The 21776-nt window shown below is 41.8% G+C and overlaps 1 protein-coding gene across 2 annotated transcripts in view; it reads right to left on the bottom strand.

Annotated features, from left to right (window-relative positions):
- The window catches only part of taf2 (TAF2 RNA polymerase II, TATA box binding protein (TBP)-associated factor), a 130487-nt gene that overhangs the window by 86634 nt on the left and 22077 nt on the right, over positions 1-21776 (bottom strand). For both annotated transcript variants that reach the window (XM_063067037.1, XM_063067046.1), the window contains exons 7-8: positions 7214-7398; positions 1931-2044 (exon numbers count right to left, since the gene is read on the bottom strand). In XM_063067037.1, the coding sequence (XP_062923107.1) occupies positions 1931-2044; positions 7214-7398 (299 nt within the window). The remainder of the gene's footprint in view (positions 1-1930; positions 2045-7213; positions 7399-21776) is intronic.

The following is a 21776-nucleotide window of genomic DNA, read 5'->3' as shown; positions in this document are numbered from 1 at the left end:
GAGGTGTTTACAAGTATATTTACCCTCTCACTGCAACAAGCTGTTGTTCCAACATGCCTTAAAACCTCCACCAACATCCCAGTGCCCAAAAAAATCAGCTGTGAAGTGCCTGAATGACTAGAATGACTATCACCCTGTAGCGCTGACACCCACAGCCATGAAGTGCTTTGAGAGACTCGTGCTCTCACACATTAAGGCTATAATCCCACCTGATCTGGACAAACACCAGTTTACCTACCAGGCAAACCGCTCCACAGAGGATGCAATCACAACAGCCCTCCATATTGCTCTGACTCACTTAGAGGAACAGAACACTTATGTGAGGATGTTACTTGTGGGCTTCAGTTCTGCATTTAACACAGTCATCCCCCATAAACTGGTCAGCAAACTAAACACTCTTGGCCTTGGTTCCTCCCTGTGCTCATGGGTCATAGACTTTCTCACAGACTAACCCCAGCAAGTCAGAATTGGTAAGCACACCTCCACCACCCTCATCTTAAAAATAGGCACCCCGCAGGGCTGTGCGCTGAGCTCTGTGCTCTACACACTCTTCACACATGTCTGCACCTCCAACTCTATAATTAAATTTGCGGACGATACCACAGTAACTGATCTTGGACGAGGATGAAACAGCCTACAGGCTTGAGGTGAATCATCTGACGAAGTGGTGTAAGGACAACGACCTGGTCCTTAAGACTTCTAAAACAAAAGAGATGATGATTGACTTCAGGAGATGAAAGGACAGAGTACACACCCCCCTCCATATACATGGAGAGGTAGTTGAAAGTGTGGAAAACCTAAAGTTCCTTGGAGTTATATTGTCAAAACAGCTGACATGGACTACCAACACCTCGCTGCTTGTAAAAAAAGGCACAACAAAGACTCTTCTTCGTCAGAAAGCTGAAACAGGCCAAACTCCCACAAAAGCTGTTGCTTAACTTCTACAGAAGCACAATTGAAACCATCCTGACCGACAGCGCCACAGTGTGGTATGTCAGCTGCACAGCCGCTGAGCGACAAGACCTGCATCGCGTGGTGAAGGCGGCCCAGCGAATTGTCAGGATGGAGCTCCCAGGACTGGACACCATCTATTCCAGCAGACTCAGGAGGAAAGCAATCAGCATAACCAGAGACACCACACACCCCGGCCACTCCCTGTTTGACCCACTGCCGTCCAGCAAAAGGTTCAGGATACTAAAAGCCAGAACAAATAGACAGAGGAGCAGCTTCTATCCCAGAGCTGTGGCCTCCATCACACCACTCCCACAGAACAATGACTGAAACTGAAAGCACACACGAGGACTCAAATATTCGCACTAACGGCATTTGGAGCATTACTGTGATATTCTGGTGCTACTGCAACTTATTTTCTGCTACTTATCTATTTAATACTGTTTTTCTATTACTGTCTTGTTTTTACCTACCGCTTTATTTAATTGCCTGAGAGGAAGCCAAACAGAGTTTCATTGTACCTATGTATAATGACAATAAAGATCATTCAGTTCATTCACTGCCTGGCACTTTCGTTCTTTGCAATATGTATACTATGAATACCGAGAATGAAAGGAAAAAAATTATATACTTTGGATGTTGTTTATTATTTGAAGATTTTTATGAAATACAGTACAACAAAGAAAATCTTTTACATTTTGTAAACTTTTCTCATCCGCCTTTATCCCAGTGGCATGGCAACAAAGGCTATGTGCGCAGGAGCATTTCAGTTACTGCGCAGCCGCGCACCCATGCAGCTTAGAAGGAACAATGGTGCCAACAAATGAATCAAGATGACACCAATATTAAACCAGTCTGCTGCTTATAAGCTTTTTATATGTATGTAGTACTTAAAGTACAGAAAGAGTCCATACAAAACAATCAACATGGTGGAACTATTTCAGAGAATGTCATCGACTCCACCATTTTATATACTTACCAAGACATTCTGGAAATAAAACAGCCAAAGAACTGCTGAGCCAGAGCTTGAGCTAAACATCGTCTGGTAAGAGGCGTCTGATCGATAATCATGGCACTGTTCAGGAGGTTTGTGCTAAATGAGAGGTGTGAAAATAGGACAAAGATGCGTTATACAGTATATTTTTTTGAAAACAAGTATTATGCTCTTAAAGTAACAAAAAAAAAAGTTCAGGCTAAACGCTGTATTTAATCAGAGCAACACACACCAAATGCTGGAGGAACTCAGCAGGTCAGGAACCACCTATGAAATGAATAAACAGTCAATTATTCGGACTGAGACCCTTCTTCGAGAAAGGGGAAAATGCCAGAGTAAAAAGGTGGGCAGAAGGGAAGGAGGACAAACTAGAAGGTGATAGGTGAAGTCTGGTGGGTGCGAAAGGTAAAAGGCTGGAGAAGGAATCTGATAGGAGACCAGGATGGACCATGGGAAAAGGGGAAGAAAGAGGGGCACCAAAGGGAGATGATAGGCAGAGAGAAGAAGAGGTAAGAGGCCAGAGTGGGGAATAGAGAAAGAGGATTGGGGGAGAGGAAAAGAATAAACAGAGGAAAAAATTACTGGAAGGAGAAATCAATGTTCATGCCATCAAGTTGAAGGCTACCTAGATAGAATATGAAGTGTTGCTGCTGAGAGTCACCTCGTCACGGCAGAACAAGAAGCCACGGACCAACATGTCGGAACAGGATGGAGATAAGAAATGAAATGGTTGGCCAGAGAAATTCCACTTTTGGTAAATGGGACTGAAGTGCTCGACAAAGCAGTCCTCCAATTTATGTCCGGTCTCACCAATGTAGATGAGGCCATATCAGGAGTTCTGGATACAAAAGGTAACTTCAACAGATTCACAGGTGAAGTGTTAGCTCACCTGGAAGGACTGTTAGGGGCCTGAATGGAGATGAGGGAGGAAGTGAATCGGTAGGTGTACTATATCTGTCGCTTGCAGGAATTAATCAGCTCTCTGAATTACTGGAAGCTTGCCAGTCCTTTCATATTCATTCTTTAAACCTTCACTTCATGATAATAACACAACAATTGGCTGTGGTTTTCATTAACTGTATGGCAAAGTTCAGAACAAACAGATGAAAATATACAACTAATAACTGCAAATAACTAAAAGGAACTAGCAAGGAGCACAAAACCAAAATAACTTAGAAGAGTATGTCACTACAAGGGGAGGAATTCTGATCTGTCGCCAACAGAGCATGCCCACAATTTACTAACAATAACCTTTGCGTCTTTGGAATGTGGGAGGAAACTGGAGCACCCAGAGGAAACCCACACAGTCGTAGGTACAACATACAAACTACTTACAGAAGATGAGCCATCAAACGCTCCAGGGTGTATCTCTGGGGTCAGTAGTGAGGACAGACACAAATATAACATTCAGAAAGGGAACTAAACAACTGCACAAAAATGGGGTAATGGTGCACAACTAGACTTCTCCTATGCTACAGTTTGATCTTTTATGATATATATCATACATTGAGTACTAAACTGGTAATCATAGTGATTGGTGTTGCAGGAAACTTGAGACAAGTAATATTATCACAATGGGCCTTTTGTCTGTAACTTGCTGCATCTGACTTTGATTTCACCGTACCAGTACAAACAATATAGCCATAACTTTTATTTCAGCAGTCAAATAAGATTAAGCAACATTTTTATATGTTCCACCTCAGCTTTTTTATTGTTTAATAGAAGTCATCCATTCCTTCAACTGGGAAATTAAATCATAAGAAATCTTTATCGTTAAAGTCAGCTCTCATGTGTAAATATGAAGCTTCAGTTCACAAACCACGTATTGCCCTAGGGTGGAAAAACTCTGGGACCCCATACTGTACTATTCAACACCTCACACTTAACTTAATATTTGAAATGATCTTTGACTTAGAAACTTAAGAGAAACTTGACTAAGGTTACATAACAGCTCTCATATTGCTGAGATTGCATTCAAAGGCAATCTCAATTAAGCCCAACTCACAAAACTTTACCTAGCCTGCTAGGTCAATTCAATAACACCTGACACTGTTGCACAGAGAAAACATTGCAAAAGTCATTGGCTCAGTCCATAATCGATGTCTAGTTAGATAATTGCTGTTAAAATGATGGTAGAGCAAAGTATTCTTAACACCATTAGACTGAAGGCTAGAAGCTGGTAATTCTGCCCATCGAGTCTGCTCCACCATTCTGTCATGGCTGCTTTCTCATTCCTCTCAGCCACATTCTCCTACTTTTTCCCCTTTATCCTTTGGCATCCTTACTAACCAAGAACTTATCAACCTCTGTTTTAAATATACCCAATGAGTTGCCCTCCACAGCAATGAATTTCACAGCTTCACCACCCTCTGGCCAAAGAAATTCTTCCTCAATTCTATTGAAACGCTCTGCCCTCTGGACCTAGATTCCCCCAGCATCCTCACCACATCCACTCTACCTTATTTTGCAAGGACTAGAATACCAAAGCAAGGGTGTAATGCTGAGGCTTTACGAGGCTTTGGTCAGACCACACTTGAAGTATTGAGAACAGTTTTGGGTCCAATATTTAAGAAAGGATGTGCTGGCATTGGAGAGGGTCCAGAAAAGGTTCTTGAGAATTATCCTGGAAATGGAAGTGTTACTGTATGAGGAGCATCCAATAGCAATGGGCCTGTACTCACTGGAGTATAGAAGAATGAGCTGTGATTCTTCTAAATCTCAGAAGAATTGAAACCTAGCAAATATTGAAAGGCCTAGATAGAATGGATGTGGAGAGGATGTTTTCTATGATCATAAGGCCATAAGATTTAGGAGAAGTAGGCCATTTGGCCCATCGAGTCTGCCATTCAATCGTGGGCTGATCCAATTCCAGTCATCCCCATTCACCTGCCTTCACCCCATACCCTTTGATGCCCTGGCTAATCAAGAACCTATCTATCTCTGCCTTCAATACACCCAATGACTTGGTCTCCACAGCGGCTTGTGGCAACAATTCCACAGATTTACCACCCTCTGACTAAAGTAATTTCTCCGCATCTCCCTTCTAAATGGACGTCCTTCAATCCTGAAGTCGTGCCCTCTTGTCCTAGAATCCCCTACCATGGGAAATAACTGCCATATCTAATCTGTTCAGACCTTTTAACATTTGGAATGTTTCTATGGGATGCCCCTCATTCTCCTGAACTCCAGGGAATACAGCCCAAGAGCTGCCAGATGTTCCTCACACGGTAACCCTTTCATTCCTGGAATCATTCACGTAAACCTTCTCTGAACCCTCTCCAATGTCAGTATATCCTTACTAAAATAAGGAGCCCAAAACTGCACACAATACTCCAAGTGTGGTCTCACGAGTGCCTCATAGAGCCTCAACATCACATCCCTGCTCTTATATTCTATATCTCTAGAAATGAATGCCAACATTACATTTGCCTTCTTCACAACCGACTCAGCCTGGAGGTTAACCTTTAGGGTATCTTGCACAAGGACTCCCACGTCCCTTTGCATTTCTGCATTTTGAATTCTCCCCCCATTTAAATAATAGTCTGCTCGTTTATTTCTTCCACCAAAGTGCATGACCAAACACTTTCCAACATTCAACATTGTATTTCATTTGCCACTTCTTTGCCCATTCCCCTAAACTATCCGAGTCTCTCTGCAGGCTCTCTGTTTCCTCAACACTACCTGCTCCTCCACCTATCTTTGTATCATCGACAAATTTAGCCACAAATCCATTAATACCATCGTCCAAATCATTAACATACGTCGTAAAAAGCAGCGGTCCCAACATAGACCCCTGTGGAACTCCACTGGTAACCAGCAGCCAGCCAGAATAGGATCCCTTCATTCCCAATCTCCGTTTTCTGCTGACCAGCCAATGCCCCACCCATGCTGGTAACTCCCCTGTAATTCCATGGGCTCTTACCTTGTTAAGCAGCCTCATGTGCAGCATCTTGCCAAAGGCCTTCTGAAAATCCAAGTACACCACATCTACTGCATCTCCTTTGTCTACCCTGCTTGTAATTTCCTCAAAGAATTGCAGTAGGTTTGTCAGGCAGGATTTTCCTTTCAGGAAACCATACTGGTTTGGGACAGTCTAGGACCAGAGGGCACAGCCTCAGAATACAAAGACATCTTTTTAGAACAGAAATGCAGAGGAATTTCTTTCGTCAGAGTGCGATGAATCTGGAAATCATTGACACAGACTGCTGTGAAGGCCAAGTCATTGGTTATATTTAAGTTCGGGGGCTGATAGGTTCCTGATTAGTCAGGGTGTCAAAGTTACAGGGAGAAGGCAGGAGAGTGAAAGTACCTCAGCCATAATGGAATGGCACAGCTGACTTGATGGTCTAAATGGCTTAATTCTGCTCTTAAGTTTCATAGCAACTGGCTGCAAAACCTCGAGTAGGAAAGGTTAGTCAAAATGGTGATGCGTGGAAGGTCAACTCAAAGTGTTTCTCCAATTTTCAATATAAAAATTTTAAGCAGATAATTTACATCTTAAACTTATGCACCTTAACAAGCAGAAGCTAATTAACACAAACTACTAACTGAAAACCATAATCCTCCTGGTACAACTGGTTGTTTTTCTGAACTGCAGCTTACCAATGAAAGCATTGTTAGGGCGTATTCTGGAGTTAACGGATATAGCAAATATTAACTTCATCAGCAACCAATCTTCAGGCATGAACGTGGATTATAGATTGAATTTAAAATCAACGCTGAACAATGGTTTTCCTGGAGCTGTGGGCTGGAGTTGATTGCTAACCAGACAATGCTAATTAATACATTTTGGGTGTCTGATGTGTGGGTATGAAGAAATTGGGGTTTGAAAACTATTTGTAATTAAACAGAAGCATTGTAGATACATTGTAGCTATACAATAGTCCTGCTTAGTATATAAAAATGTCATGTAATATTGGGTCAGGAGGCCTCTTCCTCCAAAAGTATCTCAATAAAATGCCTGCTGCTCATTTTCGTTAGATAAAACACTTCTGTATCCACTAGCGTCAGTGTCTCTCTGGTGATTTTGTTCACGTTACAAGCATCACAGATGTGCACTGTGCTAAAGCTTCAAACACCTTTCACTGTCAAGCATAATCCTGAAAATCATTTCAAACTTGCACTTTTCAATTCCCTTAAGAATGCTCTGGCAAATCCATCTCAAGAGGAAGCTGACAAACATTTGCATGCAGTCTAATATCATTTCATGTAGTCTTACTTTATGGAATGTCAACACCTCCAGCAAAAAAACTGCTCCAACAGACTCACCTTAAGATACTCATAGAAGCATATGAAGCTACTTCGACATAGGCTTCATCAACAAATACAGTCTTATAATAGGCATAGGGGTATCTGCAGGTCAGGATCTCTTCATAGAACTCAAAAATCTCATGAAGAAAGGACGTGGTATGTTTCAGAAGTGGCAACAATTGGGGCAGGCAGAAATGTGTTACCTGTAAAGTATGATATCAAAATGTGAAATGTGTCCTTCCAATGTAATAAAAATACCATTAAATCAAAGTCAAAGATTCTACATAAATTTCAGCACTGTCACAGAAAAGCAGCAGCCATCAGGTCCCCTCCATCAAAGTTATGCCCTCCTCTCACTGCTGCCATAAGGAAGAAGGTACAGGAGACTCAGGACTCACACCACCAGATAATAACTGTTATCACCCATCAACCATCAGGCTTTTGAACCAGAGGGGATAACTTCACTCATCCCACACTGAACTGTTCCCACAGCCTATAGACTCACTTTCAAGGTCTCTTCATCTCATGTTCTCAATATTTATTGCTTTTGTGTTTGCACAGTGTGTTCCCTTTTGCACATTGATTGTCCGTCCTTTTGGGAACAGTCTTGCATTCTTTCTTGAATGCCCACAAGAAAATGAATCTCAGGGTTGGATATGGTGACATAAGTCTTAAGCACCCTAGATATTTTATATCTATATACTACTAAAACTCTCATGCTCTGTCTGTTTGTGACCTCCAATTAGCGCAAACGGTGCTTTACAGCGGCACTTTTTTTTTTGGCTAAATCGAATTGAAATGCACTAACTTACAGAATGCAGGCAAAGTTCAGGGATATATATTTGTAAAAAATTGCTCATTCGCCAAAATTCAACAGGCTGCCTTTCACCCGAGACCCAATAGGCCATCATGGAAATCGGGACGCCACAGCCCGACGCATGCGCACGGCCAGCCTCAGCAGCGCCGCAGGATGCTCACAGAGCCACTCCACCTTCCACGGAGACCGGGAGAGAACAACAATCGGATGAGGCCAGGGCCGCACGACTCCAGGATCAAAGAGTCAGGACAAAAGATGAGAGAAGGCGAGACAAAGGAGGACAGGCATGCACGTCTCCAAAATGACAACAATATGCACAGACGGAGGAGAGAACAAGAATCCAATCAGGCTAGGGCCGCACAACTTCAGGAGAGAAAGAACAAATGGTAGAAGAGATGAAGAGACGAAGGACGAAAGGGCTGTGTGTCTCCAGAATGACAAAAACAGGCAGAGAAGGAGGAGAGAGGAAGAGACAGAGGAGAAAAGGAAAGATCAGCTCGAGAATATGTGGCACAGAGTAATTATTGCGAGAGTTGCTGAAGATGACAATGGCCGTTTTCGACGACAATACCTTGACAGAGAAAGAGCAAGGCAAAATGCACGACTCGCATGCCATCACGTTTCTGCTGATGTTGGTTCGATGACCAGGGTATGCCCTCATTGTCGTGCCTTCCTATTCACTGGAGAAACCGCACATTTCTGCTGTATGAAGGGAAAGGTCAGGATAGGCAATTTGCAGCCTCTACCTAATGAACTCCTCAATTTGTACAGCAATGATGAACCTATTGCAAACGAGTTCAGGAAGAACATCAGACAATACAATTGCCTCTTCCAAATGACATCCTTTGGTGCCAAAGGAGACATTCCAACTGGGAATCAATGGAATCTTTGTGTGATTATTCAAGGCCAAATCCATCATTACATCAGACATTTAATTCCACACCTGACCCAGCAAGCCCGATTCCTTCAAATTTACTTCATGGATACTTAATGTTCATTCTGGTCACATATTTGTCTTGCTATGCGTCTTTCTTCTTTCATAAGCTGAGTTTTTCTTCTTTAATTTCCAAATCAAAGAGATAGCAATAGCATTCAGGAAAATTTAATGCTCATTCTGGTCACATCAGACTGCACTACCCTTCTGTCAAAGGCTGCCCCAACTGGTCACCCCGTTGTCTAGTAAATTTTGTTTTTGATGTTTATCTTTTGTCTTCTGTATTAGTGTGCAATAGAAAAGAGCAAATTTTGGATTTCCAAACATTCACTTTCCAAAAAAATTAAATGTTCTAGAATTTTTTTTGGTATTGCATTAAAGAAAGTAACAAATTAATAGATCTCTTTTCAAAAAGATTACAATGTAGGTATATAGGCCAGTGCATGATTAAACACAGATAATAAATGGGCACTAATGATCAATGACATAATGAGTTGAACTACTGATGAACTTAAACAGAAATAGGTGAAGGAATCAAACTGGGTGAAGAGCAACCAAACTAAAAGGTGAGGGGATGGCAGACATGACAGTTTAACCTTCATATCATCCATTCTTACACCACGTCAACAGTGAGCAGAGCAACAAGACACAAATAGTCATCCTACATCATCATGGTCTCTACCAAGCAGAAATTTCATGAAGAGAAGAACAAGGAGTTCTGCAAAAGATGGTATAGCCTTCAGAGTCCTGGTCTGAACACTTGTGAGGCTGTCTGGGGTTAGCTGGAGAGACAGAAGCAAGTGAGAAAGCCAAAGGCTGCAGAAGAACTGTGGCAAGATCTCCAAGATGCTTGGAACAACATACCAGCTGACTCTTATAAAACTGCACAACAAACAGTGTGTACCTAAGAGAATTGATAAAGTTTTAAAGACAAAGAATGGTCACACCAAATATTGATTTGATTTAGTTTTTTACTATTTACTGCACTTTATAGTAATGTTTCTGATATTTAGAAACTTAATTTCATTATTCTTGATAGTGTCTTTGCTTTACAGAATTTTTTACATGTGCCTGACTTCTGCATAGTGCTGTATGTACTTTAATAAATTTACTTTGAACTTTTTGAACATATTTACAACTCGTGTAGCAGCAAACTTATTCAGCCCAATTCACAAGCTCTATCAAACTGATTTTCTTAGATTTTCACCTGACTAGAGAAAAATATTTAAGCTTTTAATAATTCCATCTTTATTAAACATGGAAATTTCCAACAAAATGGCCCTATAACATAGAATATTTCTTATTTGCTATACCATGGAAGAACATACAAAAATATGAGATCATCGCATGCCTTGGTTCTTTTCTGCCTTCATCAGGACTGTCTCTTCCAGAAACAGCCACTGCTTATTAATTTCCGTAAATGCTGCTTGACCTGCTGAGTTCAGAAAGCTTATGGTGTGTTGGCATTCATCAACTGTAGGATTGAGTTCAAGAGCCGTAATATAATATTACAGCTATATAAGACCTTGGTCAGACCCCACTTGGTGTACTGTGTTCAGTTCTGGTCACCTCACTACAGGAAGGATGTGGAAACTATAAAAAGAGTGCAGAGGAGATTTATAAGGATGTTGCCTGGATTGGAGAGCATGCCTTATGAGAACAGGTTGAGTGAACTTGACCTTTCCTCCTTGGAGCAACAGAGGATGAGAGGGATTGATCATGTGGATAGCCAGAGGCTTTTTCCCCAGGGGGCTGAAATGGCTAACACAAAGGGGCCTAGTTTTAAGGTGCTTGGAAGTAGGTTGGAGGAGGATATCAGAATTAAGTTTTTCCACAGAGAGAGTGGTGGGCAACAGTGCACTGCCGGTGACAGTGGTGGAGGTGGATACAATAGGGTCTTTTAAGAGACTCTTAGATAAGTACATGGATCTTAGAAAAATAGAGGGCTATGCGGTGGGGTAATTTTAGGCAGTTTCTAGAGTAGGTTACATGGTTGGCACAACATTGTGAGCCAAAGGGCCTATAATGTGCTGAATTTGTGCAATTCAGCACATTACAGGCCCTTTGTGCAAAATTCCAGCATTTTGTGTGTTATTCTGCACTTCCAGCACCTGTAGCAGCCCTTGTGATTATGGCTAATCTTTTACCTCACCGCCATCCTTCTGCAAATGCCCTTATTCGTTGATTCTTGTAAAGCCCGAAAATTCTACCAACCTCAGTCTCCAATATATTTGGTCACTAAGCCCCCAAAACTCCCAGAAACAGAGAATTCCAAACATTACTGCCCCATACATAGAAACCATACCATAGAAACTACAGCACAGAAAAAAGGCTTTTTGGCCTTTCTTGGCTGTGCCGAACCATTTTCTGCCTAGTCACACTGACCTGCACACAGACCATATCCCTCCATACACCTCCCATCCATGTATCTGTCCAATTTATTCTTAAATGTTAAAAAAGAACTCGCATTTACCACCTCGTCTGGCAGCTCATTCCATACTCCCACCACTCTCTGTTTGAAGAAGCCCCCCCTAATGTTCCCTTTAAACTTTTCCCCCCTCACCCTTAACCCATGTCCTCTGGTTTTTTTCTCCCCTTGCCTCAGTGGAAAAAGCCTGCTTGCATTCACTCTATCTATACCCATCATAATTTTATATACCTCTATCAAATCTCCCCTCATTCTTCTACGCTCCAGGGAATAAGGTCCTAACCTATTCGACCTTTCTCTGTAACTGAGTTTCTCAAGTCCCGGCAACACCCTTGTAAACCTTCTCTGCACTCTTTCAACCTTATTTATATACTTCCTGTAATTTGGTGACCAAAACTGAACACAATACTCCAGATTCGGCCTCACCAATGCCTTATACAACCTCATCATAACATTCCAGCTCTTATACTCAATACTTTGATTAATAAAGGCCAATGTACCAAAAGCTCTCTTTATGACCCTATCTACCTGTGACGACACTTTTAGGGAATTCTGTATCTGTATTCCCAGATCCCTCTGTTCCACTGCACTCCTCAGTGCCTTACCATTAACCCTGTATGTTCTACCTTGGTTTGTCCTTCCAACATGCAATACCTCACAGTTGTCTGTATTAAACTCCATCTGCCATTTTTCAGCCCATTTTTCCAGCTGGTCCAAGTCCCTCTGCAGGCTCTGAAAACCTTCCTCACTGTCTACTACACCTCCAATCTTTGTATCATCAGCAAATTTGCTGATCCAATTTACCACATTATCATCCAGATCATTGATATAGATGACAAATAACAATGGACCCAGCACTGATCCCTATGGCACACCACTAGTCACAGGCCTCCACTCGGAGAAGCAATTCCCTACTACCACTCTTTGGCTTCTTCCATTGAGCCAATGCTTAATCCAATTTACCACCTCTCCATGTATACCTAGCGACTGAATTTCCTACCTAACCTCCCATGCGGGACCTTGTCAAAGGCCTTACTGAAGTCCATGTAGACAATATCCACTGCCTTCCCTTCATCCACTTTCCTGGTCACCTCCTCGAAAAACTCCAATAGATTAGTCAAACATGACTTACCACGCACAAAGCCATGTTGACTCTCCCTAATAAGTCCCTGTCTATCCAAATGCTTGTAGATTCTGTCTCTTAGTGCTCCCTCCAATAACTTACCTACTACCGACGTTAAATTTACCGGCCTATAATTTCCCAGATTACTTTTCGATCCTTTTTTAAACAACGGAACAACATGAGGCAATCTCCAATCCTCCGGCACCTCACCTGTAGACAGCGACATTTTAAATATTTCTGCCAGGGCCCCTGCAATTTCAACACTAGTCTCCTTCAAGGTCCGAGGGAACACCCTGTCAGGTCACGGGGATTTATCCACTTTAATTTTCCTCAAGACAGCAAGCACCTCCTCCTTTTCAATCTATACAGTTTCCATGATCTCACTACTTGTTTCCCTTAATTCCATAGACTTCATGCCAGTTTTCTTAGTAAATACAGATGCAAAAAACCTATTTAAGATCTCCCCCATTTCCTTTGGTTCCACACATAGCCGACCACTCCGATCTTCAAGAGGACCAATTTTATCCCTTACAATCCTTTTGCTCTTAATATACCTGTAAAAGCTCTTTGGATTATCCTTCACTTTGGCTTTCATGAACAAGCTGCCCCTTGTCTTTGCCTTGAATAGCTGACGCTCTACTCTGAAGCAGGTCTGGACACCCATCAGCGACAGAAACATCAAATCTGCATTTTTGATTCAAATCTGCATCTACTTCGAATAGCTGACCCTCTATTTTGAAGCAGGTCTGGAATTATTGTGTTAATTGTAATACAACAGGAACATCAAATCTGCATCCATCTTGATTCTGATTCTGAAGAGCCCAAGGATTTAAAATGAAATCACTTCTCATTCTTCTAAACTCCAGATCCAGTCTGATCAACCTCTCTTCATACAATCAACACAATAATTCCAGAAATTCCACTGATGTACAACACTGTGTCAAAGACTTAGGCACATATATATAGCTAGGGTACCTAAGACTTTTGCACAGTACTGTAGTAATTTTATGTATTGCATTGTACTGCTGCCGCAAAAAAAAAGAACAAATTTTCATGACAGGTGAGTGATGAGCCTGTTTCTGACATGGGTCTCTACTGTGGACTGAGAGTGGGAAGGGGGCAGGGAGAAAGGAATCATGGTTGGGAAAAGGGGAAAGGAGAGGGGAGGGGCAGGAAGCACCAGAGAGACATTCTGTAATGATCAATAAACCAATTGTTTGGAATTAAATGGCCTTGCCTGGTGTCTCAGGGCTGGGTGTCCCTGCACCCACACCACCCCCCACCCCTGGCATTCCTTCTCTGCCACCTGTCCTACACCCTTCCCGCTGTGCTCTCACCCTCCCACCCTCACCATTCCCAACATCTTTTGAATCCGTCAGATTTACAATCTCGCTCTCTGCTTCACATTGACAAATACAGGCAATGCAAAAGGCTTAGACACCTTGGCTATTTACAGTTGCAAGAAAAAGTTTGCAAACCCTTTGTGATTACCTGGTTTTCTGCATTAATTACTCATAAAATATGCTCTGATCTTCATCTGTCACAATAATAGACAAACACAGTCATCTACATTAATAACACACAAACAATTCTACTTCTTCTCGTTGATACTGAGTACACCATTTAACAATCACAGTCTAGGTTCAAAAAACTATGTGGACCTCTGGGGTAATGCCTTCTACAAAAGCTATTTGGAATCAGGTATTCCAATCAGTAAGATGAGATTGGAGTGCGGGTTGTAGAGGTGACCTGCCCTATAAAAAAAAAGACACACAAAGTCAGGTTACTGACAGAGCCTGCTCTTCTCAAGAAAGATCTGTTAATGTGCACCGTGCCTCAATTAACAAGACAACTTAGTAGAAGACCTTAGTAGAACTGTAGAGATGCATGAAGCTGGAAAAGGCTACAAAAGCATTTCTAAAGACTTGAGTGTTGTTCAGTCCACGGTAAGAGAAATTGTCTACAAATGGAGGAAATTCAGTACTGTTGCTACTCTCCCTAGGAGTGGGTGTCCTACAAAGATCACACCCAGAGCACAACGTACAATGCTGCAGGAGGTGAAAAAGAACCCAAGGGTAACAGCAAAAGATCTACAGAAATCTCCAGAACTTGCTGAAGTCTCTGTTCATGTATCCACCATAAGAAAAACACTGAACAAGAATGGTGTTCACTGAGAAAATCACTGCTCTCCCAAAAAAAAACACTGCTGCATGTCTCAAGTTTGCAAAAGACCACCTGGATGTTCCACAACACTTCTATGGACAGATGAGACAAAAGTTGAACTTTCTGGCAGGAATGCACACCACTATGTTTGGATGGAAAATGGCATGGCACACTAACACAAAAACCTCATCCCAACTGTGAAGCATGGTGGAAAGAGCATCATGGTTAGAAGCTACTTTTCAGCCCGAGGGCTTGGACAGCTTGCAATCGTTGAGGGAACAATGAATTCAAAATTGTAGCAAGATAATTTACAGGAGAATGTCAGGGTAGTATTCCGTCTTGTAAGCTTCTATTGAATTTTCTTTGTAAACCATTCCATTGTTGATTTACTCTTGTGTATTGAAGCTTACTAGAAGCTGGATGATGCAACAGGACAATGATCTGAAACACAAGACTAAATCAACAACAGAATGCTTTAAAAAGAAGAAAATTCCATGTTGTGGAATGGCCAAGTCAGTCATTAACCCAATTGAGATGCTATGGAATGACCTCAAGAGGGCTGTTCACGTAAGGTATCCCTGAAATATTGACAACCTGAAACAGTTTTGTATGGAGGAATATGCAAGTCTGAACAGCAGCTGACAGGAAACTTTTGGTGGAGGTTATTGCTGCTAAAGGAGGTTCTACCAGTTACTAAATGCAAGGGTTCATATATTTCTTCCAGCTTGGACTGTGAATGATTCAATAATGTGTTCAATAAAGACATGAAAAGTACAATTGTTTTTGTATTAACTTGGACAGATTGTGTCGTCTATTATTGTGACTTAAATGAAATCCACATTTTATAAGTAATTAATGCAGAAAACTAGGAAACTAAAAAAGGTTCACAGACTTTTTCTTGCAACTGTATATGTGCCCAAGACTTTTGCATAGTCCTGTAGCTTTGTTGCACTATTACCAGAATATTCTCCCTTCAGTACAGAGACCAGACTTATCAGTTAAGCTGCAAATGTAGTCTCAGAAAATATCAAAATCATTGGAGCAAGACATCAGCATTCTTGTTCGCAATCCTCTTTCAGCAAGTGAACATACCACTTGCTTTCCTAAGCGTTGGTGAACCTGCACATTAATTTTGTGAATTTTGTGCAAAGGCATCAGAATCCCTCTGAATATCAAAAACTGTCAACCTATTACATTTTAAATGCTCTCCTATTCTTTTCTTTCACCACCAAAATGGATGTCCTCAAAACTTTTCCACATATTCCATCTGCAATATCCTTTTGTTAATCTGCCTGTATTACTGAAGTTTCTCACTGCCCTCATTGCATTTTAAGCAAACTTGCAGCTACATTATACAAATCCATCAGCCATATCATTAAAGTAAAATGTGAATAGCTCAGCTTCCAGTATTGAACTCTGATCATTGCTTCCCAACCCAAAAGCAACCTGTTTACTCCTACTCTGTTTTCAGCCCATTGACCAAACCTCAGCCCACACAAGCATACTACTAAAATCTCATATCTTCTATTTTTGGTCAGTCAAGTCCGGAGTGATATTAAATCAAAGGCCCTCCAAAATTACATACTATACATCTTATCAACTGGCTTGCTCTCAATTTATTTTATTCACTACAATATCAAGAACCTTCAAGGTATGATTTGCTGGGGGCTATTTCAAGGGCGAAGAGACAATTTTGAACAAGGTTGGAGGCAATATCAGATGCACGGGAACTCTGGCAGGGTCTGCAAGACATTACTTCCTACAAAGTGAAATCCACTACCAGATGAACTCAACGCCTTCTATGCACGCTTTGAAAGGGAGAACACAACGACAGCTGTGAAGATTCCTGCTGCACATGAGGACCCTGTGATCTCCGTCTCAGGGGCTGATGTTAGATTGTCTTTAAAGAGAGTGAACCCTTGCAAGGCAGAAGGTCCCGATGGAGTACCTGGTAAGGCTCTGAAAACCTGTGCTAACCAACTAGCACGAGTATTCAAGGACATTTTTAACCTCTCACTGCTACGGGCAGAAGTTGAAACCTGTGCTAACCAACTAGCGGGAGTATTCAAGGACATTTTTAACCTCTCACTGCTACGGGCAGAAGTTCCCACTTGCTTCAAAAAGGCAACAATTATACCAGTGCCTAAGAAGAATAATGTGGGCTGCCTTAATGACTATCGCCTGGTAGCATTCACTTCAATAGTGATGAAATGCTTTGAGAGGTTGGTTATGACTAGACTAAACTCCTGCCTCAGCAAGGACCTGGACCCATTGCAATTTGCCTATCACCACAACAGGTCAACAGCAGACGCAATCTCAATGGCTCTCACACAGCTTTAGACCACTCATGTCTACAAACACCCATGTCTTCAAGGCATTCTTCAATTATGTGAAGAACAAAAGGATGACAGGAGTGAAGGTAGGACCGATTAGAGATAAAGATGGGAAGAGAAGCCTGGAGGCCGTGAAAGTGAGCAAGGTCCTCAATGAATACTTCTCTTCGGTATTCATCAATGAGAGGGAACTTGATGGTGAAGACAATATGAGTGAGGTTGATGTTCTGGAACATGTTGATATTAAGGGAGAGGAGGTGTTGGAGTTGTTAAAATACATTAGGACGGATGTCCCCGGGGCCTGACGGAATATTCCCCAGGCTGCTCCCCAAAGCGAGGGAAGAGATTGCTGAGACTCTGGCTAGGATCCTTACGTCCTCGTTGTCCACAGGAATGGTACCAGAGGATTAGAGGGAGGCAAATGTTGTCCCTTTATTCAAAAAAGGTAGTAGGGATAGTCCAGGTAATTATAGACCAGTGAGCATTACGTCTGTGGTGAGAAAGCTGTTGGAAAAGATTCTTAGAGATAGGATCTATAGGCATTTAGAGAATCAGGGTCTGATCAGGAACAGTCAGCATTGCTTTGTGAAGGGCAGATCATGTCTAACAAGCCTGATAGAGTTCTTTGAGGAGGTGACCAGGCATATAGATGGGGGTAGTGCAGTGGATGTGATCTACATGGATTTTTGTAAGGCATTTGACAAGGTTCCACACGGTAGGCTTATTCAGAAAGTTAGAAGGCATGGGATCCAGGGAAGTTTGGCCAGTTGGATTCAGAATTGGCTTGCCTGCAGAAGGCAGAGGGTGGTGGTGGAGGGAGTACATTCAGATTGGAGGGTTGTAACTAGTGGTGTCCCACAAGGATTGGTTCTGGGACCTCTACTTTTCGTGATTTTTATTAACAACCTGGATGTAGGGGTAGAAGGGTGGGTTGGCAAGTTTGCAGATGACACAAAGGTTGGTGGTGGTGTGGATAGTGTAGAGAATTGCCGAAGATTGCAGAAAGACATTGATAAGATTCAGAAGTGGGCTGAGAAGTGGCAGATGGAGTTCAACCCGGAGAAGTGTGAGGTGGTACACTTTGGAAGGACAAAATCCAACGCAGAGTACAAAGTGAATGGCAGGATACTAGGAAGTGTGGAGGAACAGAGGGATCTGGGGGTACATGTCCACAGATCCCTGAAAGTTGCCTCACAGGTAGATAGGGTAGTTAAGAAAGCTTATGGAGTGTTAGCTTTCATAAGTCGAGGGATAGAGTTTAAAAGTCGTGATGTGATGATGCAGCTCTATAAAACTCTGGTTAGGCCACACTTGGAGTACTGTGTCCAGTTCTGGTCACCTCACTATAGGAAGGATGTGGAAGCATTGGAAAGGGTACAGAGGAGATTTACCAGGATGCTGCCTGGTTTAGAGAGTACACATTATGATCAGAGATTAAGGGAGCTAGGGCTTTACTCTTTGGAGAGAAGGAGGATGAGAGGAGACATGATAGAGGTATACAAGATATTAAGAGGAATAGATTGAGTGGACAGCCAGCACCTCTTCCCCAGGGCACCACTACTCAATATAAGAGGACATGGCTTCAAGGTAAGGGGTGGGAAGTTCAAGGGGGATATTAGAGGAAGGTTTTTTACTCAGAGAGTGGTTGGTGCGTGGAATGCACTGCCGGAGTCAGTGGTGGAGGCAGATACACTAGTGAAATTTAAGAGTCTATCGGACAGGTATATGGAGGAATTTAAGGTGGGGGCTTTTATGGGAGGCAGCGTTTAAGGGTCGGCCCAACATTGTGGGCCGAAGGGCCTGTACTGTACTGTTCTGTTCTATGTTCTATGTTCAGAATGCTGTTCATTGACTATAGTTCAGCATTTAATACCATCATTCCAACAACCCTGATTGAAAAGTTGCAGAACCTGGGCCTCTGTACCTCCCTCTGCAATTAAATCCTCGACTTCCTAACCAGAAGACCACAGTCTATACGGATTGGTGATAACATATCCTCCTCACTGACGATCAACACTGGCGCACCTCAGGGTGCTTAGCCCACTGCTCTATTCTCTGTATACACAACTGTGCAGCTAGGCATAGCTCAAATACCATGTATAAATTTGCTGACAATACAACCATTGTTAGTAGAATCACAGGTGGTGATGAGAGGGCATACAGGAGTGAGATATGCCAACTAGTTGAATGGTGTCGCAGCAACAACCTGGCACTCAACGTCAGTAAGACGAAAGAGCTGATTGTGGACTTCAGGAAGGGTAAGACGAAGGAACACATACCAATCCTCATAGAGGGATCAGAAGTGGAGAGAGTGAGCAGCTTCAAGTTCCTCGGTGTCAAGATCTCTGAGGATCTAACCTGGTCCCAACATATCGATGTAGTTATAAAGAAGGCAAGACAGTGGCTATACTTTATTAGGAGTTTATTAGGAGAAGGCATGTCAACAAATACACTCAAAAACTTCTATAGTTGTACCGTGGAGAGCATTCTGACAGGCTGCATCACTGTCTGGTATGGAGGGGCTACTGCACAGGACCGAAAGAAGCTGCAGATGGCTGTAAATCTAGTCAGCTCCATCTTGGACACTAGCCTACAAAGTACCCAGGACATCTTTAGGGAGCGGTATCTCAGAAAGGCAGTGTCCATTATTGAGGACCTCCAGCATCCAGGGCATGCCCTTTTCTCACTGTTACCATCAGGTAGGAGATACAGAAGCCTGAAGGCACACACTCAGCGATTCAGAAACAGCTTCTTCCCCTCTGCCATCCGATTCCTAAATGGACATTGAATCTTTTGGACACTACTCACTTTTTTTCAATATACAGAATTTCTGTTTTTGCACATTCTTTATATCTATTCAATATACGTAATTGATTTACTTGTTTATTTATGCTTTATTTTATTATTATTTTTTTCTCTCTCTCTCTCTGCTAGATTATGTATTGCATTGAACTGCTGCTGCTAAGTTAACAAATTTCCCATCACATGCTGGTGATAATAAACCTGATTCTAATTCGATCAAACATGATTCCCCTTTCACAGATCTTGTTGATTCTGTTCATTCGTATTATTAAGTGCCCCACAGCCACTTTCTTAATTATACATTTTCTCTACTATTTATATCAATCTAATTGTCCATAGTTCCCTATGTTTTTTCACTTCCTCTTTTAATGCATCGTGGGTTTATATTTGCTACCTTCCAAACCAAGGGAACAGTTGTAGAGTCTGAAAAAGACTCAGTCACCACAGTCAAAACCTGATGACGCATGAAATCAGGATTTGTGATTTATGAGTACTATTTTTTGAAAGCCTCATTCATTCCAGATCTGTACTCCTTAGATATTTCCAAGGGGTTTTCCATACTTCCTTCCACGAAGAGACACAGAAAGAATTTGCTTAACTTCTATCTCTCCACTTTGTTAATCCCAATGTAACTCTTGACTGTGATGCAGAATTCAAAAGGTCTGATACTGGTCAAGTTGGGAACTTTAACTCATTGGCTAGTTATTTCCAAGTTATTAACCAGCAAAACAGCTTGCCTGAAATTATGACAATGGCAGTGAATTTGGAAACATGCGGTGTTTAAGTTTTAGTTACATCCGAACTATGTAGTTTCTTTCTGAACTACTTTTATTCATTGCTTGATGCTGCCCTCAGGTGTACTGTTCAATAATAACATTTTAAAATTTCCATTGTAACATTTTTAAACTACCACCCATAATTCTCAAAAATAGATTCGACATTCCAATTGGTCCTCCCACCATTAGTCAAATATTTCTGAGTAAATTACCTTGGGCATTAAAGAAAAACAAACCCTATCCAGAAGGAAAGTGAAGGTTGGCGCTATAATTCAAAATGTTTTATGATGTCTGGCCATCACTACGCCAAGATTTTTCTAAGAACTCTAATGTCATCTGCAACATTAGTAGGTCAACAGACTGGTCCTAAACTGATCCTGAATTAGTTAATCCATACATGAATAATCCATTTTCTATAATGTGCTTGATGCCAACTCAAAATCCACAAAAGAAACCTTTATAAAACTACAGGAGGGGATTATGTTTTTCACATTAAACAGGGCAGTATTTATATTACTGCACTGGACTGTGATCAGTTATGACAAGAAATTGCCAATGACAACAACTGATATTCATATAGTGCCTCACATGTAAATTAACTATTCTGGTACTTGAGTCATAGAACACTACAGCACGGAAACAGGCTCTTCAGCCTATCTAGTCTGCGCAAAACCATTAAGCTGCCTAGTTCCATTGACCTGTACCAGGACGAATACATTGATTTATGAAGGCCCTACCTTTCACCGTGTAAAACCTACCCTGGATTTGCTGATCCAGTTAACTACATTATCACCCTGATTGTTGATCTAGACAATAAACAACAACAGACCCAGCAATGATCCTTACCACACACCACTAGTCACAGACCTCCAGTCAGAAAGGCAACCATCTATGGCCACTCTCTGGCTTCTTCCGCGAAGCCAATTTCTAACCCAGCTGAACCCAGCCTCATCTTGAATGACCAACCTCCCATACGAGACCTTGTCAAAGGTCTCGCTAAAGTCTAAGTAGACAACATCCACTGCCTTGCCCTCATCAACTTTCCTATTAACTTCCTTGAAAAAATCTGTAAGATTGGTTAAAACACAACTTGCCATGCACAAAGCCACGTTGACTATCCCTAATCAGTCCATGTTTATTCAAATACATATATATCTGGTCCCTTAGAATACCTTCCAATAATTTACTCACTACTTTGTGTCAGA

The sequence above is a fragment of the Mobula hypostoma genome, chromosome 1 (assembly GCF_963921235.1).
Source record: "Mobula hypostoma chromosome 1, sMobHyp1.1, whole genome shotgun sequence".
In the NCBI taxonomy this organism is placed as follows: Eukaryota; Metazoa; Chordata; class Chondrichthyes; order Myliobatiformes; family Myliobatidae; genus Mobula; species Mobula hypostoma.
The sequence above is the reverse complement of the archived record's forward strand: the minus strand, read 5'-3'. Positions and strand labels throughout refer to the sequence as shown.